At 32.1% G+C, this 18,520-nt stretch overlaps 2 protein-coding genes across 4 annotated transcripts; both read left to right on the top strand.

Annotated features, from left to right (window-relative positions):
- Nucleotides 1-4,394: 4,394 nt before the first annotated feature.
- On the top strand, nt 4,395-6,090 carry LOC129319096 (aquaporin PIP2-5-like). Its single transcript, XM_054964140.1, has 4 exons — nt 4,395-4,782; nt 4,869-5,164; nt 5,331-5,471; nt 5,607-6,090. The coding sequence occupies exons 1-4, from the start codon at nt 4,488-4,490 to the stop codon at nt 5,724-5,726; spliced, it is 852 nt and encodes a 283-aa protein (XP_054820115.1). The 5' UTR covers nt 4,395-4,487; the 3' UTR covers nt 5,727-6,090.
- Nucleotides 6,091-16,011: 9,921 nt separating this feature from the next.
- Nucleotides 16,012-18,212, top strand: LOC129287519 (V-type proton ATPase subunit G1-like). 3 transcript variants are annotated; one of them, XM_054923711.1, is made up of 4 exons: nt 16,012-16,132; nt 17,366-17,454; nt 17,791-17,891; nt 17,998-18,212. In XM_054923711.1, exons 2-4 carry the CDS (start codon nt 17,367-17,369, stop codon nt 18,139-18,141), a joined length of 333 nt encoding a protein of 110 aa, XP_054779686.1. In that variant the 5' UTR covers nt 16,012-16,132; nt 17,366; the 3' UTR covers nt 18,142-18,212. The 3 variants fall into 3 exon arrangements, with proteins under 3 accessions (XP_054779686.1, XP_054779699.1, XP_054779693.1); XM_054923724.1 differs by having other exon boundaries at nt 16,012-16,136; nt 17,347-17,454; XM_054923718.1 differs by lacking the exon at nt 16,012-16,132 and adding an exon at nt 16,154-16,216.
- Nucleotides 18,213-18,520: the final 308 nt, after the last annotated feature.

Raw genomic sequence — 18,520 nt, 5'->3', positions numbered from 1 at the left:
TAACGTTGCTTTCAAATGCTTTAATGCGTCCAAATTCTATCGCGGATGAGCCACCTCAGAAACGCCTTGGAGAACGCACGAGTTTCTCTCTTGTTTCTTTTTTTCTGATTTTGGCCTCATTTGAGAAAAATGATTCAGTGTGCTTACAAGTCCAAACCGTATCAAATGAAGTCTTCTTCTCCCTCTGACTCCAAATTGCCGAATATTCTTTGCTGGGAAATACAAAATTGATGTGCTGGGCAACACATATGAATGTGAAGATAAGAGAATATCCAAAAAAGGAAAGGCTTGACAAATGCTAACGTGTTCTCTCTGAATCTAATTTCTAAATATATGTAAGTAAAAAAATCCAATTTGATGCCCATTTAAATTTCAATTAGATATAATATATTATAAAAAAATTGATTAAATTATAAATTTTAATCATAATTAATTATATTATAACGTAATTTGTTTGGATACTGTTTTTCTAAAATTAATTTTAACATAATTAAAAATATTTGAATAATGTATTCAGAAACAATTTTAACTGTGTAAATTACCATAAAAAGACATTGCCTTTCAAAATTAAATTATTAATAAATTTGTATCTAATATTTAAAAAATAAAATATATTATTTAAATTATGTATTTGATTACTTATAAAAATTTAAATTATATTAACATTAACAATTTTAATTTACATAAATATATCTTAGTTTAAATAAATTTAATAAAAGAAAAAGATTTAATTCTTAAATACTAAACATTAATTTTACAATAACTAATGAAGATGATAATGTATAAATTGATCTCTAATGACATCACGAATATAAACTATATCTGATGAAAATATTATAAAAATTTTGACAACATAAAAAATGTAGTAATGTAACAAATGACGTAAAATTTCTCTCTCTAAATCTTTGCAACAAATTTTGTAATGATCATCAATTTTAAATTAAATGAAATTAATTTTTTTCTATCAATTAATATTTTATTTAAATTAATTCTATAACAAGTACAAAGTGAAGGGTGGTCATTGAATTTTACTTATGTTAGTAACTTTTTTGAAGATTCAAAGTTTAAATTTTACTAAATAAAAAATGAAAGAGAATAGAGTTTGACCTTAGTTTTATTAAATTTTATGTCTTTTTTATAATTTTTTTTAGATCTTTCTTGTAATTTTCCCTTGTTTCTTGAATAATTGAACGCAGAAGCTGACTTTGGCAGCTTTGAGAAAAAATCAATTTTTTTGACAAAAATTGATTTTTTGAATAGATGGGTGTTTGGATAATTTTAGTAAAAATTAACTTTTCTCTCAAATAATTGATTTAAAATGCTATCGAAATATACGCTTAATATGATTGTGTGAAAGCAGAGGAGGGTCTGGGGGGTGGGGGTTTGGGCTATCAGTATCATCTTCATTAGTTATTATGCAGAGCGCATTGTGCGCCTCCCTTCCACTTCCACACTCCCATTTTCGTTCCACAGTCCATACCACATGATCAACCTTCATTAAAGCCGGCCCCACACTTGCACGTAAGCAACGTAAGCACCATAGGCATGTATTAATTACGAGAAATTCTAAAATACTACCATCGCTGTATCATTTCTCATCTGTTCAATTAGAATACATTAAATCATTTAAATAAAAATTTATATGATAATATTTTAATTAATTTTATTCTTATAACATACTCCTCTATATTGTCACTAATGCTATAATCAATTTACATTATATACCATTTAAATATCATATTTTTATTGAATAAAATATAAGTAATATGACGTGCTGAGTTTATCTAAAAAATTTTCATTATTCATGAGGTTTGCACACATTTATTTTATGTTGATATTCATGTATAATTTTTTTTAAAAAAAATCCTCTAACAGATTGGCCCCCGGGGGGGTCACATGCTGTTGCAAGATCCATACACGTGGGTGGATATCAGCAAATGAGGCACAAACCCAGTATATTGTATTTATATCTGATTATTTGATTTGAATCTTTCTGGCGAATAGTGTGAACCATTACATGTTTGTGGTGAATGTCTGACTGGTGATCCGGAAGAACAATCAAGGAAAATCTTTTATCTTGGGAAGCCGCTTGAGGGAAGAATCTTCAGTTGGGTCTCGTGTTATCTGTTCTCATGAATTGATAAGTTATGTTAGTATTCACATTTTTCATTGAAGTTTGTGATTTCTTTAGTAGTATTTGTATTTTTTATAAGTGGCTTTGGAATATTTTAAAGATAAATTTTATGTTATGATAATATTTACATTTCAAAATTTAAAATACTGCAAAAAAAATTATTTTCAAGTGAAGTTATATGCTTTTATTAATTACAATTGTAATATTTTCATACTACAATAGTAACTTTAGCAATCTTATATGATGACAACATTTATATTTGCACGTATTTAAATATAAAATAAACATCAACATTATATTATACTGATTTCAATACATGTATACTATATTTGCATCACTTTTTACACAGAAAATATCTCATCTACTTAAATGGTACGTCTGCAGTCTTCTTCCCGAAACAACAACATAAATTGCAAACCTATTTACATAATCTGTCATCTTCACAAGTAAAAAAAAAAAAATAATGTGGGTGTCTATACAAAAAGTCATTCAATAGTAAAATTTTATTATAACTTTTAAGTCAATTGCAATACTTTTAACCCCCGTCATTGATGACACTATCTTCAATATCTTTTCATGATTTATGTCTTCTCTAACTAATTTGGAAATTAATCTCTCACATTCATAGGTCATCTTTTCTTGTGAATTTTTTTACAATATGTCCTTCAATGTGAAAATAACAAAATACTTTTTTTATTAAAGTACTTCCCATATGAAAAATAAACACACAACAACTAGAAGTAACATACAAATTTATTACTTTACAACTATCATTCCTGTAATTCTAATCATGATTATAACAATTCAACATTCATGATGTATTTTTTAATGTTAATTCACTTTTCATCATAGAATAGAGAAGATGTAAAAGATAAAGAGAGGAAATTGTCGAATTATTTTTTGTGTGCATGACAGAGGAGAGGATGTAAAAGAACCAATACATGTAATTACTATTATCAAGAGAGGAGAAGATGATGAACTACTTTACTAATTTTTTGTCCACATTTTTTTCACATGAGAGCAAATTTTTGATGGCAAAAAACAAGAACAGAGAACACAATATAAGCTATTTTATTATTACCTTTTAGTGTTTAGGGAAAGGATCATTTTATAAAGTTAGATAATTTTTTTATTTCAATTACAAAACTTGATTGAAATTTCAAAATGTTATGATCTATCCTTAATTGTCATTTTTCTTATACAATTTGTTAGAGATTGGGCAAAGGTGCAATTGGATTAATTCAGCGGACAAGGGCAAATTTGTACTTACACGATATTTGAAGGGGCAGTAGGAGGATCCGAGGGAATTGTACGCATGCAAAACAGTGAGCTGGCTTCCGGTGGACCGTCCGTCCCCCAGTGTCATTTCTTTTCTATTCTCTTAATGTCTTTCTCGTTTAATTCTGCTCCACTCTATCTTCCATGATTACAACGAGAGGGTTACATGATTTAGAAAATATTTATATTATATTCGGTTTTAAATTTATACTCCCTCCAATCCTTCTTACAAGAGACAAATTATTAATTCATCAATAAATATCAGGAACGCAAATTCTTTGAAAAAAAAATCCTCATTCACGCAGCTGACTAGCTAGTTGCTGTTAAATAATTCTTTATTTCTTACAAATACATCATCATTAATCAGGGTAAAAAGGAAAGTTGTAATAAATAGTACTACTTGAGACAAGATGTCGTTATTTTAGGGGAAAATTTCCTAAAATTCTCTTATGAAAAAAGCGTAGAAGGAAGAACTTTTTCTTTTTAAATTCATATTTTTGATGCATTATAAATTTTTGGTTAATTGCATAAAATACTCGAGTAGGATGTAGCTTTCACGGTGGTGGGCTTCATCTTGATGTCATGCTCTTTCTGCCATGTGACCTCCCACGTTCACCCTGGCAACACACAGCACCCAACAATTCACGCCAATCACTTCCCCCTCGCTCTATCCACCCTTTTTGTTCCCAACGGAATTTCCAATTTGCATTTCTAACCCCACACCGCTCCCTTCACCCACTATTCTAACTTATCCTCCCTCTAGTCTTTATCCTCACTCTCTCAGAATTTTCACAAAGTGAACGCCAATTGTCCACGCGAGTCTATGCCACGAGGCACGAGCGAAAGAGAGGCAGCTATATTCTAATGCTCGTTGTGTGGAACGCAGATTTTTTTAACGAGTTAGGGGTTAAGCCTAGGTTACGGCTTCAGGCCAGGCCAGGTCCCACCTGAATCTGATATAAATGCACACTCTTATCCCCATCCTCTCTCCCACCTTATCACCCTGCCACACCCTCCAAACCCACGGGCTTTCCACTCCTCTCTCTCTCTCTCTCTCTCTCTCTGTGTTACTGTCATGGCGAAAGACCTCGAGGGAGCCCCTCCTCACAAGGACTACCATGACCCGCCTCCCGCTCCTCTCCTCGACGCCGCCGAGCTCGGCAAGTGGTCCTTCTACAGGGCCATCATTGCCGAGTTCGTCGCCACCCTCCTTTTCCTCTACATCACTGTCTTGACCGTTATTGGTTACAAAAGCCAGATCGACACCGCTAATAACGGAGGCCCCTGCGACGGCGTCGGCATTCTCGGCATTGCTTGGGCCTTTGGCGGCATGATTTTCGTCCTTGTCTACTGCACCGCCGGCATTTCTGGTAACTTCACTCACTTTCCTCCTTTCCTTGACACACGCACCCACGGGCACGGACGGTGATTGATTCGGTTGATTTGGTGTTATCAGGGGGTCACATAAACCCGGCCGTGACTTTCGGGTTGTTCCTGGCGAGGAAGGTGTCGTTGATTAGAGCGATTATGTACATGGTGGCTCAGTGCTTGGGAGCCATATGCGGGTGTGGCTTGGTCAAGGCTTTCCAGAAGGCCTACTACAACAGGTATCAAGGTGGAGCCAACATGTTGTCTTCTGGCTACAGGAAAGGCACTGGTTTGGGTGCTGAAATTGTTGGTACCTTCGTCCTTGTCTACACCGTCTTCTCTGCCACTGATCCCAAGAGAAATGCCAGAGACTCTCACGTTCCCGTGCGTGCCGATCTCTTTATCTTCCACGCCCTATTACTTTTCCTCTTTTCTGTTTTCTTGTGTTTTACGCGTCAAAACTTGAAGCTGGGGTGATTTGTGTTTAAAAAAAACCGCGATTCATCCACTCTGTTCTTCGAATATTGAGGCAAAGCTTAAATTTTGATAGGTGTTGGCTCCTCTTCCGATTGGATTTGCGGTCTTCATGGTTCACCTGGCCACCATCCCCATAACCGGCACCGGCATCAACCCGGCCAGGAGCTTCGGGGCCGCAGTCATGTACAACAATCAGACGGCGTGGGATGACCATGTGAGTCGTCTTTATATCAGACTTCTTCGGGTTTAATTCGTCTAATTTTCCACGTTATAGTTTCCTAGCTCCTACGAAAAAAAAAAAAAAGCTGAGCAATGAAAACTTACTCCACGTGGTTGGTTTTGGTTTTAGTGGATCTTCTGGGTCGGACCCTTCGTCGGTGCCGCAATTGCTGCAATTTACCACCAATACGTGTTGAGGGCTCAGGCGGCCAAAGCTCTGGGCTCTTTCAGGAGCCACTCCAACTTGTGAGTTTCGCGCGCTCGGGGTCGGAGCGTGCGCTTTATCAGTGAGGATGGCGGAGGAGGATGAAGCTGAAGTGATTTGCATATGCATGGGAGAGTGCAATTTGTATATGGTGATATTGATTATGATATAATCATTATTAATTAGTGGTATGAAGCGTCAGCAGTCAGCAACCGAGTTTGTTCTTGAAGTACTTTAGGGGATTGACTCCGTTGAAATGTGCGTTGGGACGTCATTGTATTTTAAATTTCGCGTAGCGGTCCGGGTCGTTACTTTGTATTGTTATTTGTGAGGGTGAGAGGAATTACTGTACTCATGTTTTGAAGTCTCGTGTATGGATGATGATGGTGCTGAGCTTTTTGTGAGGAAAGGCGTTGTGTCAATTTATTCCCTGCCCCATTTTTGGATTTAGTGGTGGGGAGGTCGGTAGCCACTGGCTACTACAAAGGTGGTCCATGCACGATTTTTATTTTGATTTTTAAATTCTGGGGCGTTGAGCAGGTGGTCCTCGCTTCATATTCACATTGGATACGTGCGTGATGATGGTAGCCTGGACGGGGACCAGAAGAATTCGGGTTTAATTCGTTTGAAGTTACTTAAAATAAGGAGTTAATTGTAGCCATATAAATGCAAGTCATTTCGCAGTTTATACGTTAATAAGGGATACGTAACGTGGAACGAGGGTGAAGAAGAGGGTGCCATGTTAAAGAAGTCGATTGGGAAGGCGACACGCAACAGAGTTGGGATTGCGCCGTTGCTGTGAGGGAAAGGATCCTCCCCTCTTTCTTTTCATCTTTTTTCTCCCTCTTTTTAATTTTTAATTATTAAATTAAAATTTTGAAAAATCAATCTCCTTCAAAATATTTCATTTTATTTTACTTTCACTGTATTTTTAAATTTTTATTTAATTTTAGTTGTTTGAATTTTATTATTCATAATTTTTATAATTTAATATTTTAATAATAACTTTAAATTTGAATAATTTAAATTTTTATCTAATAATTAAAAAGAGAAAATAATAAAAGAGGATGGGATGATAGAGGAGAGAATTCACACCCAGTAGAGTCGAATTTGGAGAGGCCGTCAGGTCACGTCCCTTTTGCAGTTTTTCCAATCAAACGCAATCATCGATTACGATCGCCTGTGTTTATTCTCTGTGCCAGATTCATGATCCGGCCCCCGCTCCTCTCTTTACTTCTTTCTTTCTTCCTTATTGCTTTTCAATCATAAAATCTCTACACCCATATTCTTTCACGTTCTTTAATTTCCAGTGCTTTTTTTTCATAGACATAACAAGTCGTACCCATCCGTTTTAAATAAAATACATGTTTTGTAAAATACTGTATTTCAATCTACAAAGTATTTTGAAGATCAAACAAGAAAAGAACTATAAGGTCTTTACAGACTCCTAAGAGGGATTAATAACTTTTTGCTTCAAATGTCCATAGGAGCGTGCGTGTTAAAATTACCAACCTTTCTACCTAACAAATATATGATCAATGATAGACGGTGTTAGAGAAAGATAAAATTGAAAAAAAAAAAAAATCTTAACTACCTCACTACACACACGCACAGTTATGTTCAATTTTATAATATATTTATATATAAACATAAAGTAGAATCGCAAGCTTAAATATAATAATGCCATATATCTTTGATGTTTTTATGCTTTGTTATTCATTATTTAAAATATAAATAAAACCACCTCATCCTCACATCTCTCCATTATCTCCCAACTTCTTATTAACTTATTTATAATTTATAATTCATATTTATAATTAAAATAGCCTGTTGACTTATTTATAATTAAAAAATATCGCAAGTTTAAGTCTAATGATACCACATATCTTTGATATTTTTATTTTGCCATTAATTATTTGAAATAAAAATAAAACTACTTCACTCCCTCATTTCTCGATTATCCTACCATCCTATTAACTCATTACTAATTTCAAATTTAAAAATAATTGTTTATAAAACTATTAGAAATCACCTCCCATTATCTTCTTAAACAGTCAAAGACCAGCCCCATTTTCTTATATGTAATTCAAAACTGCCATCCCATGAAGCCACTATCTCAAGTTGTGTTTGCATTAGAAGGTGGAATGTGAAACGTTCCTTCTTTTTCTTCTTCCTTGTCCTGTCGTGTTTAACAATTTTTGTTTCTCCTCTGTTCATTTTCTCAAGTGGCGTTTCTCTTATGGCATATTATGATTCTTTTTTCTTGATAAATTATTTTCATTTTAGATTTGTTGTTGTTAAACAAGTGCATTTACAATTGATTCACGTTTAAAATTCATGTTTTGATTGTGCACTTTGATTCTTATTTTTCTTCATTACGTCCTTTGCATTATTGCAGGCCTTTATAATATTATTACAAGTTAGGCCTTCATATTTGCATTTTTGTAAATCCATCTTAAATCTATAATTTGTATTTACAAACCACATCAACGCCTTATGAGTGGCCCTAATATTAGAAAGACATGCAACAGCAGTAGTATATTCACCAATGTTGCAGGTAGATGACTTTATCTATTTTTTTTTATTCCCTCCTCTTTGTTTCTGTTAATGGTTTGTCATACAGTAATATATTCATAGTTATCATCTGAGTCACTTGATGTCTTCATTTTTTCCCCTTTAAAACTGTCAAAATTTATTAAGTTTTTGCACGCTTATATTAAAGCAATGCCATAATAAAGTTTTAGTCTTTGAGATAAAGTTTTGACTTATCACGATGCAAAAAGCAAAGAAAGTTTGCATAGCTTTATTCCAATGGATATATAATTTGCCTATATATACTAAGGTTCATTTGCAAAAATGATGCATCATTTGACTAAATGATATTTTAATAAATATTGCTGTCCCTCTAATCCACAATTCTATTAATAAGATGATAGTGTTTACTAAAAACAACCTTCATACTTTAAATTGTATATTGCTTAGCTTGATATCTTCTCAACAAGAAGGTGGGTTTATGTAGCAAAGAATTGGCCTTATGAGAAGGTGATATTTTAAAAAGAAGAAAATGATAGAATGGTGATTTACTTTTCATATCATATTCATAACACATATTGATAATTCTTTTGTTTTTTGTAATTTATCTTAATGATACCCAATTTGTTTGATTGTTTTGTTGGAGTGATGTCAAAATCCATTAAGGGTAACGATGATTTAACTCTTAGAGTTTCAAGTATATTGTTAGACATTACTTTATTACCATTCAACATTTACAATATTAATTTTTAATTACATTATCTTCCATCATGATGATAAATTAGAATCAAGGGAGAATTTCAATCAAGGACCACAAAAGAGAGATAATTACCCATTAGTCCCAAAAAAAATTAAAAATTCTCTACAAGATTTCTGGACTCAACTAAAATAAAATTGATAGTTGAAAAAATCAAAATGACCTTTTGCAAGATTAACAAGTACTTGATTACTATCTAACCTCGTTAAATTTTCAACCATACTTGTTAGATAGTTAACAGGTTAATTTTGTGACTCTATCTTTTTAATAACATTACTTGTTGATTTTATAACTTTACTTGTTGACTTGCCAACATGAGTTGTTAAGTTCATAATTTTTTATAACTACTTAATTTGACTTATGAATCATTTATAAGATTTATTCACTCAATTTGATTAAAAAGCATCATTACTAGTTGTTAATTTTTTTGTTTTACTTGTTAATTTACTTGACTTCACCTATCAATAATTATACTAATATTAGTTGTTAACTATCTAAGTTTTACTGATTAATTTACCAACATCAGTCATAAATTACATGATTTATTAATAATCATATTAGTTCAATCATTTTTTCCTAAATGTAAAATTATTAATTATTAATTTTCTAACTTTACTTGTCAAGAATTGTCAATCATTTTTTCTTTCTTTTGTAGAAGGATATTTTAGTTTTTTTAGCCACTCATTTTATATTAATTTAGTCTAGATACCCTGCAGAGAATTTTTAGATTTTTTTTTTGGAACCCACAAATAAATATCTTTCTTCTATGGTCATTGATTGAAATTCTCCCTATAATCAACATCAAAATCTTTATACTATTGGTTATACTTTTCTAAATTTGTATTCGTTTATGAATCCAAAGCACGTATCAAGTAAGACTTGGGAATATTGATTTTTTTATTAAAAACCCACCAAACACGACTTTAAATATTATTTATTGAGAAACATTATTTATATATCTATAAAGTGCAATTTAGAACCAATTTACAGTATCTCTAACTTTAATCTACGAGTCAATTATTTTTCTTTAATAACAACTTATTATAGATGTTAAGTATTTATTAAAAATATTTTTTTCATGTCCCGTGCATAGCACGGGCCATGTACTGGTTATTTTAAAGTTTTTAAATCATTATATAAAAGATGATTTTAGAAATAAAAAATTAAAATTGGGTAAAATAATTATAAATCAAGATTATAATTAAAATTATTTATTATTCCGTTTAATAATATATAGTAGAAATTATATAAATAATATTGTAGAATAAAAAAATATTATATATAAGTACTTTCCTAATAATAGTAAGGTTCTTATTCTCTGTATGAAGAAATAGCCACTTTTTCCTTATCCTTGTTTTCTCTAGTTCAGCTGGACATAACAAAATAAAATTATATTCCCTTGGCTTCTAAATTTTTGATATTCAGCTAAATCACAAAGTAAGAGCTTTTTTTCCTGCTTAAAATATTTTAAAAAGTCGTATTTGATTTTTTTTTTCTGTGAGCAGGACCAAAGTCATGGCAGAATTTATAATTCAAACAACACGTGTGGAGATACTAACGGATTGGCATGTCCATCCTTAATCCTTATCCTTATATTTGGACATTTTTTTTCCAGTAATATATTTGGACAGTTACATTTCCACAATAGTATCGTATCAGAAGAAGAGAACAAATTCCGTCTTGATATTGGCACCATGCGAATGGCTGCTGTTGCACGTAACTTCTGCATGAAAACAACATCGGTGCACGTAATTGTTAATGGTATTCGAAATGTTGCATCTATCGCAATCACACTTTTGATTATTTTACGTAGATTGGATTTTTTATTTTCAGAAAAATAATAATAAAATATTTTTAAAATATATAAACGATAATTTAATTTCTTACAATATTATAATTTTTTTAAATTTTTTAAAATTTTTTTATCATTAATGAATTTATATGAATTATCAAATCATTCTTGTTAAAAATAAATAATTTACAAATTTTTTTTAAATATTTACAAATTTCTTTCTTATATTCACAAAAATACAATAATAAATCATAATTTTGTATGTTAAATTTCTTATTTATTGTTATATTATTGTGAATATAAAAAAATTGTAAGTATTTAAACAAAACTTGTGAATTACTTATTTTTAATAAGAATAATTTAATAATTTATATAAATTCACTAATAATCAAAAAGTCTCCAAAGATATCAGAAAAATTATGATATTTTAATAGATTAAATTGTCATTGATATATTTCAGAAAAATTTTATTATCATTTTTTCCTTTTTTTCCTTAAAAAATAATTTGACATGAAAGTATCTGTCAGGCCAAGACAATATTGATATAATATACTCCATAAAATTAAAAATTTTAGTCTATTTTTTTTTATTTCCACTGAAAACTTATTTCACCGATGAAAAGTTAGATCCCTCGTGATTAATAAAGTATCTTCAAAATGAAAACGACTTGCATCTCAATGTATTAAAAATACAAAGTAAAAAAATGCTTTTTACATATAATTAATTTTTATTTAGGATAAAATATTTAGAGGACTAGGTACTTCCTTCGATCCTATTTATAGAACATATTTTAAAAATAATTTTTAATTTAAAATATAGGATATCATTTTAAAAATAATTTTTAATTTAAAATATAGGATATCATGTAATAATTAATTTATTTTTTAATTTTATTTTTATTGATTAACATGAAAGTATTTAATATAGTTATATTGTGATTTAAAATCAAAAGTAAAAATAAAAGTATATCTTATTTTTATAATATAAAAAACAGTTTTTTTAAGATGCATCGAATTGTCTCTCAATAAGGTATAATCTATACTTAAATTAAATTATAAAATAATTTATAAATATTAGAAAAATGTTTATATTATTTAAATATAAGTATCTATTAAATTATATTAATGGTACAGGTTAATAAAATTAAACATTAAAAATGCATAAAACGTAACATTATAATAACATAAATACTATCTTTATATAAATATTTTTTTTATATCTATTAGAATCATGTTATAAATTTTTATTAAATAAAATTTATATACCTCCTTTATTATATGGTAGAGCATTTTGTCATAAAATTTTTCATAAACAATTTTTTTCTAAATTTTTGCTTTCCCATTTTAAAACTATTGCTATTCGTTTATAACACATGCTTAGATATAATTTTAGATAACAGGATAAGTAAACTTCTACAAAGAAATAAGTGAAATTTTTTGAAGTGAGAGAGCAATTCAAATTTTTTGAGAGGGTGACTAGAGTTATTTAAGGTCATTTTAAGTAATTTCTCTTTAGGTTAGTGAGAGTAATTGCCCCCTCTATCATAAATGTAGGTTTGGGAGGGAGTGGATGTTTAGTGTTTAATAATTAGTTGTTATAACAGTAAATCTTTTATTTGAAAGAGGTCCTGAATTTGAATCTGACAAGATATTTTTATTAAAAAAGAAAAACATAATTTTTAATTTTTATAATTTTATCGAGTTTTGTTTTTAATCCTTATAGCCTTTTTAAATGTTTTCAATCTTTATAGTTTCATAAATATTGGGAAACCTTTATTTGACAGGTCCTTATAATTTTTAAGTTTTACTAGTTTAGTCTTTATAGTTTTTTTTAGTATTTTCAGTCCTTATAGTTTCAGAAAGATTGAGTGACCTTTATTTTTTAAATCTTTATAATTTTTATTTTTTAAATATTTTAATCTTTAAAGAAACTAAAAATATTAAAAAAATTATATAAATTAAAAGCAAAACTCTAAAAAATTATAGGGATTAAAGATTTTGTTTTGATTTTAAAAAAATGTTGCCTAGTCTTTTGAAAACAAATGCATCCCTTCAGAAACGGACAAAGGGCCGGGCCCAAAATGGAAAAGAAGGGTTCAAGAAACCGGACTAGCCGAACTGGAGCGAGCAACCCGATTCTCTTATTTAAAGGCTTCCCAAGCCGACTACTAATAGGCACAATGAAGGACTTCAGCTGTTTTGAGTAATTCAGGAGGCGCCTTGCCGCCTTCTTTGCTTTTTTTTTTTTTTCGGTGTTCTTCACGTTTCACAAACACAATCTTATTTTGTCAGTTAATATAATGGGTATATTGTTAGTCTCTCATTTTATAGAAAATTTTATTTTGATTTCATAATTTTATAATATATATTTTTAGTCTTTTAACATCTTAACACACTTAATTTAATTGAAGAGAAATTTTTACACTAAACTTTTAAATATTAACAATACATTATAAATTAATATTAATATATTAAGTTTAATTTTTTTTAAAATAATAAAAATTTATACATATAAAATTAAAGAATTAAAATTTGAATTTTATATAAAATTAGATGACAAAAAATTATAGTGTTTGTTGATAAATTGTGATTCAATATATTCACCAAAAAATTTGTGATTCAACATTTTACTGCCAAAACAGGGGCCCGGGGTTGGGGGGGTTAGGGGGTAGGAATTGGAAGGACCGACGACTATGCTATGGAAACATAATGTTTTGTCTCATCGAAGCATTCTTGATTTGCAAGGGTAATTCTTTTTTTTTTTTTTTCCCCACATGGATGAGCCCATTTTTCATTGACTCAGACTGGTAACTTCTATCTCATCAAAACAACATTCACAGTTGGGATAAGACATATCTCATCATCTAATTAAATAAAATCAGAGTATATTCAAAAGAAGCTTTGATTTAAATACTCTGAAAATGAAAAAATGCACAGATCTCCAATTAATTGCCTCATTTTTAATTCCTCAATTGATCCAACACACAGCAGGGACAGGCCTAGTAGGTATTACTACGCCTTCCTCTGGTTTGAGATCAAACATTGAATTCGCGAAAACAAAAGGAGCGGGTCGCCGTAGGGATCAATATCAGACATAAATACGCCATTAAATACAAGGATGTTAATTAAATCCAGAAAGTGAATGCCATTTCCCATAATTTCTTCATGCAACATTCAAAATTTATAGCCTGATAGAATTACATCACATATACATGCATAGCATAGACGACCTCTCCAACATCAAGACGCGTATATATATGTTGATCCAAGTTTCACTTCTCCAACCATCCAACGCATAAACTCCTTTTTCCTGCCTCCACTCATTTCATAGAAACCAAATCACGCAGCCAAAAATATTGATCTCGCCATGACTCGACTCTGCAAAATAGCGACTTTGTTTGCGCTTATACTGCAACTTGCCTTGTCAATCCAGGCTCGAATTGAACCAGCTTCGGCTCCTGCGGAGCAAAAAGCAGAAAACGACGACGCTCTCTATTTCGCTCCTTCCCCACCTGGTGACGACGCTCTATATTACGCTCCTTCTCCATACGGAGACGATAAGTTCCCTGAATCTCAGTATCCCTTGGACGACATGGCTTCAGAATTAGAAGGCCATGTCCAGAACCCTCCTTCAACTTCAGCTTACTCGCCAGGAGTAGAACAAGACTACCCCTACGATGGCGAAAATCCTTCTCCTTCTCCGGCAGCTTATATTGATGCCATGGCTCCTGAAGTGGATGTTTTTTATGACGACGATTATTCACCATCTGAAGCTCCTAGTCCCACAGATTATGGATTGCCGTCTGAAGCCTCTGCTGGCAGTTTGATGGCTAGTCCACCGCCAGCAGAGTTGGAGTATAGAGCCGAAGACGATGCTGGATACTTCAGTGGCGAAGACGAAGACGAGGAAGGTTATGGCGAAGAGAACAACAGAGGCCGGACGATGGGCTTTGTGATCGGGGCGGTTTGTTTAGTCGGATTGGGAGGTTTAGTGTACAGGAGAAGGAAGGCTAATCATAAAAAACGTAAGCATCCAGTGTACTTGGAGTTATCTAGAAGCGGGGACAACGTCTGATCAATGTTGCTATATTACGCTCTCTCGTTCGAGCCTTTTATGATCCCCTCATATACATTCTGGAATAATGTTATATACTTATGTTAGTCTCCGTGATTCTCGTCTCTCTTCCAGGAGAGGAGCTTTCTGTCACAGATTCCATAGATCCTTATCGCAGAAAGGATGCTTTATTTACTGTTTAGTTTAGAATGACATACAGAGTACACGTAGTGCTCTGTGCCCTGGGTTTGTAGTCGGGTAAACTTATGCATCCCCATATACTTTCACATCTGTGTTAGTAACAAAATATACACTCTTAGTTATGTAGATCTAAATGTGTATTTTCTAGCATGCTTGTGTAATTAACAGGTATAAAAAATTACTATAATTAGAAAGAATACAATACTTGGAAAACTACTACATTGCACTAGATTATAAGTAACTCCATTTTCATCTTTTCTCCGAATTGCCAACTTATAAAAGGTGGATTTTATAATTCGACAACTTACCGAGGTGGATTTTAAACTAATTCAGATTGGGTCAGGAGTATTGTAAAAGGTGAAAAACTCTCCCACCAACTTGAACTTGAATAATCCTCTAGTTAAGTTAGTACAATCTTTATTAGTTAAATCAAATATAATATTTAGATGGCATGGCATCGGGCTCTTTAAAAATTATTGTAATATAATTAATGAATCATTCATCTGCATTAGAACGAACAACGAAGAAAATCCTCATTTGTAGTGTGTATGATTATATTAAATGGGAGTGCCATATAGCATTATATGAAGAAATTAATGAACCCCGATTTACAAATACTATGATTGCTTAGAATTTTTTATATTTTATAGTAATAACTAAAAGAGAAAGTTGACATTTGTCATACTTGTAAATTTTCCAGATCTAGTGTCATTTACACACTTATAAAAAAAATTTAATGGGAATATTTTCAAAAGTTGCAAAAAATAAAAAAAAAATAGCTAAAATTTTTTGTCATCATTTTTCCTTGTGAAAAAATAACAAAAATTTTTCTTTATAATTCAACGTTATTATATATTTAAAAATTTTCTCCACGAATCTCTACTCGCATATCAAATCAAAGTCTATACAGTCCAAAAGATATTGACCCTCTCCTTATTCCAGAAAATAAAATAAAAATAAAAACAATTAGTGGCAATGGCCTATAGGTAGTAAAAGGGAACTCAAATCAACCAGGCATCACCTGTAAATTGGAATAAGCATGTAGGACCGACGTCAAACTGTTTTTCCTGATCATTCTGTCTTCGATCATCTCCTCGCAATCCGAGACCCATATAAGTAAGTTCCGATCTCCCTATTGCGCCTCTCTCTTCTTCATATCGGATCTACGAGTTCTTTGGTTATCGGATTTGTCCTTGTCCGGTACAAATCTGCCCTGCTTTTTTACTTCTTTCTATATCCGCTCTGACTGTTCTTTCCAGGGATAGAGTTTTGTAGTGCCTTACTTATTCTCTAGTTTCCGCTTCCTTTATTTTTTTCTCGGAAAAATCCTGAACTGTACTGAAACTGAATTCGGATCCCTCGTTTCCATCATTTGATCATGCCACTGTGTCATGTCAGAATCTAGCTCATGCTAGGGAGGCCGATCCTCGCAGATTATGGGGGCTTATCACTTCTGGAATATGTGAAATTCGATTTCATGGCCTGAAACCTGTTTCCTTTAGATTTTATGTCAATTTACGGCTTCAATTCTTCATGATGGAAGTTTCGGTAGGGTTGGATTTAGCGTTTGCTTCGGCTAAACTTCGAGATAAGGGAAACAAGCCCAGAAACGCATTAACTTTAGCTAGTATCTTATGGACGAGGGATTAACATGCCGTAGGCGTTACACTTATCCTCTGTCTTCTCTCTGTTGTTTGTCTTCTCAAATTCTCATGATAGCAGTCTATTTTATTATTTGGTTTATCCACTTCATCACACATAGCTTTGTTTAAATGTGGCTCTGGCAATCACTTGGTATATTAGTCTTTTTGTCTCTAGAGGATGAGCTTCTGATTCGGTTTTGACGAGATTTAAGAATGTCCAGCATCTAATTACAATTTCTTGGTCATATTATCGACTTTTTTGTGTTGATCTCTTGCCTCTATGGTGAAACGATCTTTTTCCTTTTATACTGAACCATGATTAGTAAGTTGATGTTATAATTCTCCGTTTCCTTCAGACTTGGGGAACGTGAATCCGGTTACATGACAAAATTTGAGTAGTTCATGTATAATTTAGAGTGTCTCACTAAGTAGCATCTAATAGGCGTGCTTGATAGGCGCTAAATATGTGCTTCATAGCTTTAGTTTCTCGTTCAATCTCTGTTGCTTATAAATGTTTTTTTTTTTTTGTACAAGTTTTCATTCTTTTCGGGGCCAAGTGGAGGATTTTCTAGGCTGAATTAATTTATTCATGTTAGCTGCCCAAGCTTTTGCTTTATGATTTTTTTTTTTTTTGTTGTTGATACTTGATGGTTATTCTTTTGTTACTTTTCTTTCAAGCATTGGTAACGAATTGCTTCCATCACAGAATGGCATCCAATAGGGGTCAAGGTGGAATTCAACAATTATTAGCTGCAGAGCAAGAAGCACAGCAGATTGTGAATGCAGCTAAAAATGGTATTCTTATTCTCATTTATTTCCCCCCTTTTCTCTGCCCTTGTTACTGGCATGATTATATCTATTTCTATCTCCTTGTATGTATTTGACTATTTTCATCAAAATTCATATTTCTAATGAAATGACTTAATCCAAAAGTCTTGGCTCTTCTCCTCCCCTCGTTCCCTTTATCTTTTCTTCCTTACTTGGAATCATGAGTCACATATGATAGGCATGGGCTTGATGCTCTGAAATGTGTGATTGTATAAATTCCCAAAATGAAAAATATTTCCGTTTGCTAAACTCCATTTGTTAGTTCACGAATTATTGTATTGAATTTAAAAATCCTTCTGTTAGAAAAATTGGCTAGACTGAAGCAGGCCAAGGAAGAGGCTGAAAAGGAGGTTTCTGAATATCGAGCTCAAGTGGAGTATGAGTTCCAAAAGAAATTGGAAGAGGTAAGGTTATGCTTATAGTAGTAAGTAAAGATGTTAAACTATTCCTAGATCTTCTTGTTATTAGTTGTGGAGACCAAATTGTCTGCATTATTTACAATGAATGCAGAGTAGTGGAGACTCTGGTGCCAATGTGAAGCGGCTTGAGCAAGATACTGAATCAAAGATCAATCAACTCAAGACAGAGGCTGGGAGAATATCTCAGGATGTTGTTTCTATGCTCCTCAAGCATGTAACTACCGTAAAAAATTAAGGTCCTTGATGGTGTATTAATGTTCAATTGATACTGATTATTATTTTGAATTTATTATTGATTTTAGATTGTCTGCTGCGTGCAATATTCCTGATTTCTGTTGGTCCCATTTTTTGCCACGATGTTGTGACAAAAATAATCTGAAGCTTGTTGAAACTCGAAACAATCAATTTGTTGGCATGCATATTTCATAAAATTCCTTGCTGCCTTGCAAACCAAAGAGCTGAAATGCAGATGTATTTTATGTAAAAGTAGCCTCTCTCATTTCCCCCCCTTCAATTTTACTGTTATTCATGGCATTCTCGGTTCTCCCTCTAAATCTAGGCCGGGGGTTATGTTCCTTTTTATTTGGGAATGCATACGCTGAAAGGGAATGGCT

Source organism: Prosopis cineraria, unplaced genomic scaffold (assembly GCF_029017545.1).
Source record: "Prosopis cineraria cultivar Desert tree isolate PC_DT_omini unplaced genomic scaffold, ASM2901754v1 PC1, whole genome shotgun sequence".
Lineage (NCBI taxonomy): Eukaryota > Viridiplantae > Streptophyta > Magnoliopsida > Fabales > Fabaceae > Prosopis > Prosopis cineraria.
Note: the sequence above shows the minus strand (reverse complement) of the source record. Positions and strands in the feature narration are given on the sequence as shown.

What these genes read in the sequence shown, in the direction of transcription:
- LOC129287519 (XM_054923711.1), top strand. Translation starts at nt 17,367, where the DNA reads ATGGCATCCAATAGGGGTCAAGGTGGAATTCAACAATTATTAGCTGCA. An exon ending in TGTGAATGCAGCTAAAAATG is followed by an intron (nt 17,455 to 17,790) that starts GTATTCTTATTC and finishes TCCTTCTGTTAG; the next exon opens with AAAAATTGGCTAGACTGAAG. An exon ending in TCCAAAAGAAATTGGAAGAG is followed by an intron (nt 17,892 to 17,997) that starts GTAAGGTTATGC and finishes CAATGAATGCAG; the next exon opens with AGTAGTGGAGACTCTGGTGC.
- LOC129319096 (XM_054964140.1), top strand. Translation starts at nt 4,488, where the DNA reads ATGGCGAAAGACCTCGAGGGAGCCCCTCCTCACAAGGACTACCATGAC. An exon ending in CCAGAGACTCTCACGTTCCC is followed by an intron (nt 5,165 to 5,330) that starts GTGCGTGCCGAT and finishes AAATTTTGATAG; the next exon opens with GTGTTGGCTCCTCTTCCGAT. An exon ending in AGACGGCGTGGGATGACCAT is followed by an intron (nt 5,472 to 5,606) that starts GTGAGTCGTCTT and finishes TTTTGGTTTTAG; the next exon opens with TGGATCTTCTGGGTCGGACC.